Below are 13064 nucleotides of genomic sequence, written 5' to 3'. Positions count from 1 at the left end.
TCGGCATTCAGCTGGTGCTGGGCAGAGTAGCTGCCTGGTCACCTGGCAAGGAGGGGGCACTGGAAAGTGGGGTGTAGCGGCAGCGTCCAAATCCCTGTGTTGCCCAAAGGAGAAGGGAACATGCAGTCATGACATTTATGACCGACCCATTCCAGCCTGCACTACAGGCCATGTGCTGGGCTTCTCCCAACCCTGGACCTGCTCCTGCCAGTTGTACAGTGCAGACTGGCGGGGATGGATTCTGCTTTGCTGGGGGGCAGCTGACAGAAGAAGGGCCGGGAGAAGGGCATGCCAGACCCTACACGCCTTCCTGCTGTCATGCTCCCCCCAGTCCCTTTGCTCCGCTGGCGCGGGCCAAGGCTGCTCTGCTCTGCTGCTGCAGCTGGTCTGGGGACAAGCAGCACAGTGTTCCTGGGGGGAAGCCAAGCCAAGGCATCTTTCAAAGCTAGCAGGTGCTGGGGAGCGGGATGATGGGCTCCCCTCCCTTCGCCATAGCTGTGAATTGTCCAGTAAAGAGCACATCAAGGGTGCCGGGGTCAGGGGATGGCATCGGTCAGTGTGCGGGGACCGAGCTGTTCATGCTCCAAAGATGCTGCCATTAAGGTGGCAGAGACTATGTCCTGCCAGGTCAGGAGATGCAGGCTCAAGAGCCCTGAAGCGGGGTGTGAGGGCCTGGGAACGCAGGGAAGCACTGGATGGGAACAAGGCTGGCCTGGGAAACTGCACCTGCCCGCTGGAAATCAACTGCGGGGTGAGCCAGGCTGGTCTGCGCTGTCAGGGCTCGTTAAGCACGATTAAGAATTACCAGCCGCTGCGAAGCTCCCCCGAGATCTTTGATGTCTCCTTGGCTTGCTGGGAATCATGTCTGAGACGGGGGGAGGCCAGGGAGGGGTCAGAGGCCTCTGGGTTTGTTTGCCCAAGTGCCGAGTCCCAGCTCTGCCCATGTGGGAGCTGCCCAGGAGAGGCGCTGGGTTAATGGCTGAGGGCTGAGCAGCTGCTTCGAGGGGTTGTGTTTGCTGCGCCGTTGCCACAGCTCCGTGTCATGCGGGACAGTCACGGGGGCTTGGCAACGGGGCACGAAGCCTTTCATCCCCCAGGGTGGTGGTTCAGGTGCATCTCCGCTGACAGGACCTGGAGCTGGTGTTCCCAGTCCAGAACACACCACCCAACCCAGGTCCACCATTAACAAGCCACCTTCTCGGCAGGTGCTGCTGCACAGGCCACAGAAACAGACTGGGCGATAGTCTCCTGGTCTGCCCACCTCGGCGTGCTTGTCCTTCTGCCTTGGTCGCCTCTGTAGGAGATGCTGCCTGGTCTCTTCAAAGCACTGGGGACTGTGTCTGTTGTGAGTGCCTGGCAGCAATGACTTGGAGACTGAGTGGTGAATTTGGGATGGAAAAGCTCATGAAATGGCCTAGCAAAGGGCCCCTCTGCCTCTGTATGGTCCCAGACGGTCTGTGTTGGATCCTAGACTCATAGACAATGAGGGTTGGGAGGGAGCTCAGGAGGCCGCATCTAATGCAGCCCCCTGCTCCAAGCAGGACCAGCCCAACTACATCATCCCAGCCAAGGCTTTGTCGAGCTGGGTCTAAAAAAACTCCACCACCTGTCTGGGTTGCCTGTTCCTGTGCTGCGCCACCCTCCTGGTGAGAAGGTTTTTCCTAATATCCAACCTCAGCATCCCTTGCTGCAGCTTGAGCCCATTGCTCCTTGTCCTGTCATCTGCCCCCACTGAGAACAGCCCAGCTCCATCCTCTGTGCAGCCCCCCTGCAGGGAGGTGAAGGCTGCTATTCAATCCCCCTCAGTTCTCACTTCTCCAGACTAAATAAGCCCAGTTCCCTCAGCCTCTCCTCATTAGTCCTATGCCCCAGCCCCTGAACAGTTTTCATTGCCCTCCACTGGACTCTCCAATGTGTCCACATCCTTTCTGCAATGGGGGGGGGCCACAGCTGGACACAGGACTCCAGATGTGGCCTCCCCAGCGCTGAATAGAGGGGAAGAATCACTGCCCTTTATCTCCTCCCACCAATGCAGCCCAGGATGCTGGTAGCCTTCTTGGCACCAAGGGCACACTGCTGGCTCCTGTTCAGCTTCTTGTCCCCCGTCCCCCCCAGGTCCTTTTCTGCAGAGCGGCTGCTTAGTCGGATAGGTCCTATGTTCTTCTTGCTGCCAGGGTAGCTGTGGGGGCCTGGTGACCAGTCCTGATTGGGACCAGGCTTCAGTTACCTGCTTTGTACCCCGGAGCTGTTACAGGCAGGGGGAACGTGGCACATTCAGTTACCTGCTTTGTACCCCGGAGCTGTTACAGGCAGGTGGAACGTGGCGCTGGCCATGATTCAAATTCTTCCTCTCCATCATCATGGAGGGTTTCTTGGGAAACCCTGGGTCTGAGACCTACCTCGGCATCCGTGCCTGAGCGTGCAAGAGCTAGTTGATCAGGTGTTTGAGTTGCAAAGGGGTCTGCATTCAGGGAAACGGGCCCTGCTTTGTACCCCGGAGCTGTTACAGGCAGGTGGAACGTGGCGCTGGCCATGATTCAAATTCTTCCTCTCCATCATCATGGAGGGTTTCTTGGGAAACCCTGGGTCTGAGACCTACCTCGGCATCCGTGCCTGAGCGTGCAAGAGCTAGTTGATCAGGTGTTTGAGTTGCAAAGGGGTCTGCATTCAGGGAAACGGGCCCCCAAATCAACATGATCAGTCTGGAAACCCCTCTGCTGTGCACCATCCCTCAGGAGGCCCTTCCTTAGCGCTGGCTGAGGCACCAGTCTACGAGTCCCCTTGTCATCATCTGTGGAGACGTTCGGGAGAAGGAGGCGAGACAAGACTTGGATTCCTGATGTCAAAAATCAGAAAGAAAAAATATTACACCTTCCCAGGAAACTTTCCACCGCATGCCCTAGCCCAAGACTTCTCTCTTTGCAGCTCAGCAACAGACTCTCCAGCTCTTCCCCAGAAAGATGAACGTGGCCAAGTCTATGACTCTGCAGAAGAAGGCTTAGCCAGCTTCCCTATTATAGCAGGAGAGGAGAAGGGGACAGACCATATGGCTGTAGTGAGCCGAACATTTCACAGCTCTGCTCCCGGCCCTTATCTCATGGAAGTTCTTTGCATTAGCATCAGGGGCTCATGTGCTAGGTGCTGCACAAACCCATAATGAAGAGCTGGTCCTTTCTCCGAGGAGCCCATGATGTGAGACGCACGCCTGTCTTTTCCGGCATCTCTCTTCCCATGTGCATGCCATCTCGCAGGCTCAGTCGCCTTCCCCCAACACAGCTATGACAATTTAATTACATCTTTTAAGACCTTTAAGTAATTTAATTAACCTGGGTTTTTCAATCGAGTCCTGGCCACTATAAGCCAAGTGGACAGAACGTGTGTCCATGTGGGAGTCTGCTCTGGTTCGACTAACCGTATTTCAGCCTGGATGTAATCTCTGGGTGCAGACCGACTCGAGCAGACAGGGAGAAGGGATAGGGGACGGCTGCGAGAGCCTCTTTGGTGCTTCCAGCACTTTCTGTGCACCCCTAAATTAAGCCACTGGGGATGCAATGAGTGTGGGTGCTCCAAGCCACACACCGGAAACCTAGGCCCCGAGTGTGGTGCCCCCAGGGTGCTCTCACCGCTCCCTACCCACGTTGGTAGGAGCAGAGGGCCAGGACTTATTGCCTTGGTGCCATGACTGCCATAGTGTAGACAGGCCCCGTGGGCTTGGGGCCTTCCCAGCAGGTGGAGCAGGGCTCTGCTCCATCCTACCTTGGCCTTCGACGTGGCAATGCCTGGAGGCACCCTCCTGGGCTGCTAATGCCCCCCTGAGTGCCCGTCTGAGCTGACGCTGAACCCTTCAGTGGCCGCCACCGTGTCTGAACCTCATGGATGCACCAGTTTGCAAACTCCCAGGGCTGGGAGAACGAAGCTGTCAGAGCCACATGCCAGGACCCTGGATGAAGTCAGAGACACCCTCAAATGGCTCACTCCCCCTCTCCGAAGTGCTTTCTGCACTCTCCCCCCTCCGGCACAGCAGCTATTAGCGAGATAGCATCTCATTAAGCCAGTGTCCCTTTGTAGGGAGACACAAGCCTTTTGGTTGCTCTTGTTCTCAAGCGCGAAGGTATTAGTGTCACCCACCCTCCTCATAGCCAGGAGACAAAGCGGGCTGAGCCCCCGCGGGTCTCTCTGAGCCATGCGTTGGGCGCGGGAGGGGGGAGCCGGTGCAGGTATGGCAGGTATGTGCAGGGGGTGATGGCTTAGCTGCTCTTCACACCTGCGCCAGGGATTGAATGTCGAGGGCGAGGCGATCCCAAAACAACCCTGCCTTCCGCTCACCGTGAGAGTCCCCTGGGCTGGCTGATAAAAGGGAGGCACTGCAGCCAGCGGATCCGGGGCCGTGTTAACAGAGCCTTTTAGTCGGCCGGGACTGCTCCTTCATCACGTCTTCCAAGGGCCTACAGGGTCAGTCATGCTCCGCTCCAGAAGTGCCGTGGGACTGTCCGACAGGGGAGGGGGTCTGGAGGAGGGAGAGTCCTGACTCTGGGGTTAGCTTTGCAAACTGGCCTGCCTGGGAAGGAACTGGTTTGTTCTTCCGGGCCAGGAAAGAGAGAGAAGCATAGGACAGGAGGCCTGGCAGAGCCTGCAGGAGGTCACATCTCATCCCACCTGTGCTCTACCCGTGTGCTACGGGACCTTATTTGCAAACCTCCCCCATTGCAACACCTTGCCTCAACGGGAGACCTGGGATCCCAGCTTTGCCCCATAAACTATACAGGGCCCTGCCCCCAAGCCCTGTGCTAAGGCTCGTTGCCCTCCAAAGGGTCGAACGGGGCTCTTCTTGCATCACTCTTGCAGCCTGCTGTCCTGGGCATGCAGCCAGGGCAGCCCCGGCAAGCACTGGCTGTAGTTTCTGGCAGGCGGTCATCAGGAGGGTGATCGCCTGCATGTGTGTCCCCCTCCAGAGAGAGGCGGCAGGATTAGCACGGGCCCAAGCAGCTTCAGGAGTCTCTGATTCTCTCTCCCCACTTCTCGCTCTTTGGTTTGCTCTGGAATTTGCTCCGAGATCTGGTTACTAAATGCCTCTCTCCGGCCCTGCCAGGGGTCACACACCCGTCATCACCCTCCCCCCTCCACCGCAACACACACACACGTACACATCCGCCAGCGCCCTGTCCCACTGACCCGGGGGCTCAGCCCGAGGTTGGCTTAGGCTCTGAACAGGTGTCTTCCCAGGGGCTCTCAGGACAAGCCATGTAAGCACCAAGCGCTAAACAAACAGATGACATCCAAGAGCGAGACACGCACGGCCCTGACAGGAACCGCCGCTGAGACGGGACAGGAGCTGATGCCTGTCTGCAAGGGCCCGACGGGTGCAAACAGCCTGGGGCGATGGGGGTGCGACTGGGAGCAAAAAGGTGGGATGAGAAAGTGAATGGGTAATTTGGAAATCAGAAGCTTCCTGGCAGCGAGAGAGCAACTGGCACCTGGCGTGTTACCTGCTGGGAAAGGGGGTTGTGTGTGTGTGTTTGTGGTTGTGATTGTGTGTGCATCTGAGGACAGCTCAATGAACTGGAGAAAAGACTGTAGGGAACAGGACAGTTGGGGGCAGCAAGGGACAGATGGGTGTGGAGTAGCTAAGCCTTGAAAAACAGCCCCGAATGGGAGAGAAGAGGTCGTTCCAGCTTTAATTTCCAACCAATCTCACGCGGGCTGGTGCTTTACAGAGCTGTAATTTCGACTAGAGCAAAGACGCTTAACAGGGACTCACTCTTTACCTCGTGCTCTGTAGACGGAGCCACGCACTTACGGAGGTTGTTTTTTAAGGGCAGATATTCAACTGCACAACTTAAAGTCACATAATGTGGACTTGCTCCCAGACCACACTGTTTTCCTCTTAAAGAGACCCACAGCTTTTTGCAAGCCCAGCCTTTAGGTTGTGCAGGGGGGAAAAAAGGTAAAAGACACCTGGTAGGAGTAGATTTGCATTGTTTTTGCCAAGGAGCCCTGGGTTTTATTGCACGAGGAGGACTTGCCCTCAGCCGCACTATCAGAGCGATGCTCTTGCATTTGAGTCCATCTTGCACTGGACTGTGCTCTTAGCTGGGCCACAGCACTGCAGTCTACCTTGCCATCCCTGGGATGTACTTGGGCAGGGAGCCGGCATGGCTTATGGTGGAGTCCAAACAAGACAAGCTCATCAAACCTGTCCTGTGCTTCCTGACATTCGCAATCAAGGAGCACATCAAACCTGCCCTGTGCTCCCTGACATTCCCAATCAAGCTCAACGGCTCCATCCTTATTTGCAAAGTGCTTGGGCCTGGGACCCTAAAAGAGCAGAAGCGCCGGGAAGAAAATTCAGCTGACAACTTCACTTCTTGGGGAGGGATGGAAAGGGAGTGTGGAGGACACAGCATTTGCAAGGCTCTGGCAGCAAATTCCCCCAGGAACTAAAGTCCATCCCAACGTCTTTCGGGAGCACGTGTGACTGTGCCTTCTGCAATATCAATGTACGGTGTACAAAGAAACCCTCAGACAAACTCACCCCTGAACCACAACGCAGCGCACAACTCCTACCGGAACAAGCTGCTTGCCACTGATGCTGCTTCCACTAGGGACCAGATGCGAGACCAAAGGCACGAGCGATGCCAGGCTCCATGCCATTCCTCTTGAAGACGCCCCACTCCTACGGAGGCGAATGCAGCAGGAGAACCTACACAGAACAGACAGGGGCTGAGACAGCTGTGTAACACCCAGGGATGAGGCCTTGCTACTGTCCCCTCCAGCCACAGTTCTCTATTCCCTTTTAAACCACGGTCTGCAGTGGGAATTGCTAGGCTACAGCTAATGCCTCCCAATGGGAGATGACGGCAGCCCCTCGGCTTGTGCTGGATGACAATGCACGGGCCAAACCCTTGTGACTATATAAGCAGGGGACAGCCCTGCTCTGGATGATGGACTAAGACGTGGGCCCCTTGGTGAATTTGGTGATTTCAACTGTCTCCTTTGCCCACACGTCCTAGGGAGCCATTCCTCTGTATCCTTCTATTGTGAAAAGTGGCCCGACCCACAGGGCTGGAAGGAGAGCAGTGACCGAGGCCTTTTCTCAGCTCCCCTGAATATGCAACTGGCTGGTTGGTTTCTAAGCTGCCTTCTGAGCTATCTATCCCCATTCCTCACATGTCTCATCCCAAGGGATGCAGCTGCTCTGCTAACCACGCTTCCGGTGAATCAGGCACCTTCCACTCACTGCCTTGTAGGGGCCAAAGTTCGCATTACGGAGCAAGCCAAGGGTTTTGCTCTTCAATGCTGTGGGCTGAAAGGGGTCTAAAGGGCTTCAGCCTTGGGGAAGCTCATGGGCCGTCCTGGCGCCACGGGCTCCTCACACTCCTCCCAACACGCCAGTCCGCCTTGTCTTTCTCCCTTTCTCTCCCTGATTTTCCCCTAATGAACCTAAAAGGTGCAAGGGAACGGTCTACTGGTGTGACCAGGGTCTCCATTGAGATTGGCGCATGGTTACATCATTGCTACGGAGGCCTGACAAGCCAATCAGAATGGGATAATCTGGGCTCTTTCTCTCATGAATGAACAATGGGATTATTGGGATAATCTGGGCTCCTCCCTGCATTTTGCCCAGCAACTTCTAATTGATTATCTCCACTTCTGCCTGCTGAGACCTGCTTGCTTGTTGCTTTGTGTCTGCGCTTTGAACTCAGAGCAGGGACAGGTGCTAAGACCTGGTCCACACACCAGTTTCCCAGCATGGCAAGGAAGGATAAGGTCATTTTAATCACCCTTAGTGGTGTTGACCATGGGCTTCGTCCTAGCGCTTTTGTCTGCTTTAGATATTCTGGATACCATGGACCTTGATTCAAAATCCCGTATGAAGCAGCGTAGAGTACTGCAGACACTTCATAACTCACCAGGATACATGCAGAAAGGTGCTGTGCTCATTCTCTTTCCCGGACGGTAATATGCTATACTGGATTACCGCTTAGGCAAATTGATCTACACCAGCTTGGTTAGCAGGATGCAGCCTGTGTGTCTAGACAAGCAGCGCAGTTCCTCGTGGTGACCATGTCGCTGTCTCCTTGGCTTTCTGCCCCTTTTTCTTCCCATGCAGTGGGGATTGTCTTCTCTGAGAGACAAGGTACACTTTGCTCTAGGTGATACCTGGGTCTAAATTTCACAAACTCACCTGGCAAACTATTAGGATCCAGTGATGGCATGCAGTGATCGCCATGCTCCGCAGCTCGGGAGATCCTGGAACGTAACCTCAAAGGGTAAAGTCAGCATGTCCCAGGCACCAGGTGCATTTCAAATCCAAAGTCAGGCACCAATGGAAATCCCGTCTGAACCCATCCCCTCTGCGTAGGGTGAGCTGCTCCCACTCACCCTTCACGCAAAGGGAGGGAGAATCTTTGTCCCTGGTAAAAACGAGGTAATGATTTACCTTGTAAACTGGGGGGGTGGAGGGGACTCATTTTGGAAGTAATTGGGGTGGGCGCGAACCTTAGTATTTTACAAACTGAGACATCAGGTTACGAAAGCTCTGTGAAAAGATTAACCAGCAACCTCTTGAACAATTAAAATTAAATGACACGTAAGTGCTCATCCCGGTCAGGTTAGCTGAGTTCCTGCACATACCCCCCCAGCGGACATTGCTTTTACGTGGCTACGCTGGGAGGAGTTACCCCTGATAGGGGCGAGCCCAGGGAACATCGCTTCGCTGGTCCCAGGAATGAACTCTGACATCTTCCTTTTTTTTTATGGATGAAAAATGTTATGGTCTTGCCTCGTACATTCGGCCGGGGTGACCTGGGGTGTGCGTTCACACACACACACACACACACACACACGCACACGCGCGCGCGCACACATGCACGTGTACACACTAGCAGGTCTGATGTCATTCAGCAGGGGGCAGCGTGGCACACAGGTACGTATAAGCAGAGGCATGTCTGATTTCATGCAGCGGTCAGAGAATACGTGTGTGCACACAAAATTCCCTGTTTGTGGCTGGCAGTAATGTGTACACACGTACGCACACAGAGGCATCCGACTTCATCTAGCAGAAGCTGCAGGGAATAGACAAACCTGTGCGAGTGTGCAGGCAAACTCATATCCCTACTGCCCTGATTTCATTGGGCAGCGGAGAATACATGTGCACACACATGCACGCAAACAGGTATGATTTCATCCAGCAGGAGGCAGGAAGGTGTGTGCAGCGCGTGTGCAGCGTGTGTGTCCCCCCAACCCTGCTTTCACCCAGGAGAGGCAGTAGAGAATACACACGCACATATGAGACCATGCACTCAAAGACACTCCGCACTCCCGCTTTCACCCAGAAGAGGTAGCAGGGAACACACACACACACACACACACACACACACCTGCTTTCACCCAGGAGAGGCAGTAGGGAATACACACACACACGAGACCATGCACTCACATGCATACACACACATGCACACACACACAGAGTACACTTCCGAATGGCACGTGGCTACTAGCATCTACAGTAACAAGCCAAGCGTGTATCTTTGCTCCACTAAGCCGCTGCATGTCTCATACGCATAATCACATAAATAATAACCGAGCTGCAGCCTAATCCTTTAAATGCATTCGCTTTTATTCCAGACATTTAGAAGTGTTACATAAAGTGTTGTGATCGATAAATCTATTGAGAAGGTTAAAAAGACACTGTGCGCATTTCAAAGTCGATCGAAGTTGACAGAGGTATATGTGCTTGTAAAGTTACATCGTAATAACGGCTGGAAGACAAGTGACATTTTGGAAAGGTAATACCCCTGTGTTTCTTATGGTTTACAGTTTGCCATTCAATACAATTATAAGGTGCATTCAGACTGGAGTGGCTGGGGTGCTGGAGAGCGATTTTGTCAGACAGGTTAAGGTTACACGAGGACACCATTTACAAAACATGAGGGGAAAAAAAGGCATTTCTGAAAGGAAACCAGAGAGAATTCAGGGTCTGTAAATAACCAGCACTGTCAGGACTCATGGGAAATCACTTCTTGTGCACCCATGACACCGGTAAGCGATTCCTAATCAGGCTAGTTCCTTGGCACAGCTGCCCCCTTAGCAATAGTTTCGTGGTAGTTTAACGAGATCTGTTCTCAGCGTCACTCTGCGGGGAAGCTCTCCCTGTAATATGCCCGACAGCACCCAGAAACTCCCCGAATGCCTGCGAGTGGCACATCACAGAACTTGAGTTCTTGGTCACAAGCTTTTAAAAGAAAGGGGTAAAGGAAGAGACAGCTACGTCTACCTTGGTGTGTGGCATCGATGTTACCCTGAGATCTACAGTGCTCTACAAGGTCGGTTTTGTACAGTTGTGTCCGTGGTGTAGTTATCTTCTGTGTTGCGGACATAAAACCACAAACGGGGCATGCCCCCTACCTGCTTATTTAAAATCTTTCTACGCTGTGTTGGAAAAGTGGGTTCAGTAGATCAGGAAGACGGAGGGGGCTGGAAGTGACTTCCTACAGTCCTTGCTGAGGCAGAACTCCCACGGGCTTCACCGGTACGGTGATCATTATTCACTTAGCACCGTAAGCGTGCGTCGTGCTTTGCAGAAAAGGGGAGACAAGCACAGACCAAATCCTCAGTGGGTGGCATTGCTCCAATGCAGTCAACAGAGTGAGGTTAATTTACATCCTGGGGGGACCTGGCCCTGCTCTGTAGCGCTCGTGCTCTTAAGTGCAGACAAGAAGGGACAAGTAACCACTGAGTAACCGGAGTTTTGCCTGAGTTGTGGGACTGGGCTCTAGTTAATGAGACGGCCTACGAATAGGAGACGAGCCCAGAAATAGAAGAGACGGCCGGAGAAGCTCGAGGATCCTGGCCTGGTCCTCAAAGACACGGCTCAAAATGGGCACAAAGAAGCTACATCTCTATTGCGATGGACAAGAACCCAGCGAGGTTGTTTCGCTGGAGGAAGCGTGGGGAACTAGAGGCCAGAAGCTGTGACAGGCAGCGGGTGCGAGGCTGACTAGCAGCAATCTCTTACCTAGCCTTGGACTGCCCGGCTCCCATGCCAGGCAAGCTGATTTTGTGCCCGGGCTGGATGAAGCGTGCAGCAGGTTAGCACTTGGCAGCGTGCTCTCTTAGCTGCGAGATTTTGTCGTCACGTGACCGACTGGCGTTATTGCTTGCGAGTCCTGATGTAGCTGTAATGGGAACTCTGCGGGCCAGCGTCTCAGCTGCTGCACACGCGCAAAGTCCCACCGGAGTTCATGGAGCCGTCCTGATTTTCACCCGCTGGGGATCTGGCTGGATGTGTCACCTGGCTGACACAGGCTGGCTGTTGTGTGTGTGACAGGCGACATGAATTCGTCACCGGCCTCAAGGTGGGCTCGTGACCTCCGGCTGCGGCCAGCTGAGGAAAGCGGGATAGGAAGACGGGAAGACCCTGTGGCTAAGGAGAAGGTTTGCTCTGGGTGTCCAGGCCTCTGTCTAGACCGGCGGACTTGCCATGCAGACGCCCCCGGAGCCAACACCGAGGCTTGCGCCTGCTTGGGCCCCTAAGGAGCTGGAAACTGCTCATTCAGGACAGTGGCCAAGAGGAGCTCTACGGAAATTTTCTGCCCTCATTCTCCCTCCTGCTGCTTCTCCGCTGGAAAAGATATTCTGAGTCAGTACGTCGGGGTCCAGGACACGCTCGTACCCCCATAGCCCTTCCGAGCGCCAGTTGACAACCAGCCGGCTGGAGGAGCACGCGACACAAACACTTCCTCCACCAGGGAATCAAACTTCTCGCTGGCTTCTTTTGCTGCAACCTGGTCCTCATTATTTCTTAATTAACATGCCCAAGAAATCAATTAACTGCCACATTTCTAATTAAAAACTACAGGAGATGATCATCTCATTATTATTATCTGCAGAGGTGAACAACTTGATGGGTTTTTTTCCCATTTCTCCCACTTCCCCAATTATAGGAAATAATAAATGCAAATGGCTGTGTTGTTCTCACAGATTCCAGGTTCCTTTTGTATATTAGGAAAGTCAGAGAGATTAATTAGCTATTAAATGAATGTGCATAATGTTATCATTAGCTGTTGTGTGTATTCTTTTTGGCACAATTTGCTGTCCTAATAAACAGTACTAATGCGCTATCAGTCTCCTGGTGCCATGCTTTTAATTTCTACTACTGTACAAAGAGCAAAGTCTATGCATTTGCTGAGTGTGTACGATCTTGATCCTGCTGCCGTTTGACTTGAGCCAGATTCTGACCTCAGGTGCAGAGAAGTCCTCTGGAGTCAGGGGAGCGTCTCTGGATTTACAAGACCTTGAGGGCAGAGTTTGGATTGGTCTTTATGTGGGTTTTATCACCTAAACAGAGGCCCAGCACTGTTTGAAAAACAAATGCGACTGGTGATCCTGCTTCAGTGTTTGGAGACCAAACTTGAGATGCGTTAAAGGGGCCCAGCATTGAGGAGCTGCTGAGTACCTGCCTTCGGGCCCCTCCCTGCTGTGGCTCCCCTGCTTTACGGGTGGCATTTTATGGTGATATGTCTTGTGTTGCGAAGAGGTTAGATCATGGATTGTGTAGGATGGTTTGGACATGGATGATCCTGCCTGAGACAGGGGGTTGGACTATATGACCTCTGGAGGTCCTTTCCTTCTCTATGATTTTACGATTGACATCTCAGGTGTGCAAAATCACTGCCCTTTTAGACACTCTGAGTACACACGGTGCTTTGCAAAACAGTCCTCCAGTGCATTCGACCGTTCCCAACTCCTTCTGGAGCCGATCCTGTTTCTCACATTATCGTGTCACACCACTTTGCAAACAACACCCGAACATAATAAACTAGGAGATTCACGGTTCCTGACAATCGATACCAGGCCTGCTCGGAGCCCAGAGAACATCACAGGGAATATACAGTGCAAAAACAGCAATGCGAGGCTCTGCCACCTTCTACGCATGAGCAGCATGTCTGCGGTACAAGATTCAGGTAGTCTGCGAAGAGTACAGAAGTTGTCTACAAGTCAACAGCAAGCAAAACTGGTCTTTTAAGACTCTTTGTTTCTTAGGCAATCGAATACATGAGCAT

The 13064-nt window shown here is 53.4% G+C and overlaps 1 protein-coding gene across 1 annotated transcript in view; it reads right to left on the bottom strand.

Annotated features, from left to right (window-relative positions):
* Positions 1–2520: 2520 nt before the first annotated feature.
* Positions 2521–13064, bottom strand: part of SFXN5 (sideroflexin 5) — a 210223-nt gene continuing 199679 nt past the window's right edge. The window contains exons 15-17 of the mRNA XM_025200686.1: positions 8186–8262; positions 6533–6700; positions 2521–2836 (exon numbers count right to left, since the gene is read on the bottom strand). Coding sequence (XP_025056471.1) covers positions 6561–6700; positions 8186–8262 — 217 coding nt within the window. The 3' untranslated portion in view covers positions 2521–2836; positions 6533–6560. The remainder of the gene's footprint in view (positions 2837–6532; positions 6701–8185; positions 8263–13064) is intronic.

Source organism: Alligator sinensis, unplaced genomic scaffold, assembly GCF_000455745.1.
Source record: "Alligator sinensis unplaced genomic scaffold, ASM45574v1 scaffold12_1, whole genome shotgun sequence".
Lineage (NCBI taxonomy): Eukaryota > Metazoa > Chordata > Crocodylia > Alligatoridae > Alligator > Alligator sinensis.
The sequence above is the reverse complement of the archived record's forward strand: the minus strand, read 5'-3'. Positions and strand labels throughout refer to the sequence as shown.